The sequence below is a fragment of the Myotis davidii genome, unplaced genomic scaffold (assembly GCF_000327345.1).
Source record: "Myotis davidii unplaced genomic scaffold, ASM32734v1 scaffold1219, whole genome shotgun sequence".
Classification (NCBI taxonomy): Eukaryota; Metazoa; Chordata; class Mammalia; order Chiroptera; family Vespertilionidae; genus Myotis; species Myotis davidii.
The window spans coordinates 1,083,705-1,084,180 of NW_006290442.1; the positions used below are offsets into that span (position 1 = coordinate 1,083,705).

General features: G+C 72.1%; 1 protein-coding gene across 1 annotated transcript in view; it reads right to left on the reverse strand.

The window, feature by feature from the left end:
- Window positions 1-470, reverse strand: part of FKBP4 (FK506 binding protein 4) — a 9,058-nt gene extending 8,588 nt beyond the window's left edge. The window contains exon 1 of the mRNA XM_006763541.2: window positions 330-470. Coding sequence (XP_006763604.1) covers window positions 330-434 — 105 coding nt within the window. The 5' untranslated portion in view covers window positions 435-470. The remainder of the gene's footprint in view (window positions 1-329) is intronic.
- Between the last annotated feature and the right edge of the window lie 6 nt (window positions 471-476).

The following is a 476-nucleotide window of genomic DNA, read 5'->3' on the forward strand; positions in this document are numbered from 1 at the left end:
GCCGGGGGCCTGAGCCCCGACTACAGGCTTCCAAGGGGGCCGGAAAATGGGCCAGGGGAGGGCCGCGCACCTAGGCCACCCCCTTCCGAGCCCGCGGCCACCTTCTCACTCCAAACTACGCAGCCTAGTCCAGGAAGGCGTTGCAACCAGTCGGTGGCTGCACGACCACTCAACGACTGTCGGGAGAGGCTGCAGGGGCGGCCGTCCCCTCCCCTCCGCCCCCTGTGCCCGGCCGGGGGCTTCCAGGCGCGGTGGGAGGGCGGCTGTGAGGGGGCTCGGGGCTCGGCGGCCCCCGGCGGCCCCGGTTCCCCGGCGCCTCCCGCCCTCACCTTCAGCACGCCTTCATCCTGCTTGGGACTGATGTCCACTCCTTCGATTCGCAGCGGCGCGGACGGCGCCCCGCTCTCGGCCGCCTTCATCTCCTCGGCGGTCATAGCCGCTCCGTGCGCCGTTTACTCAGGGAGCTGGGTCTTGGG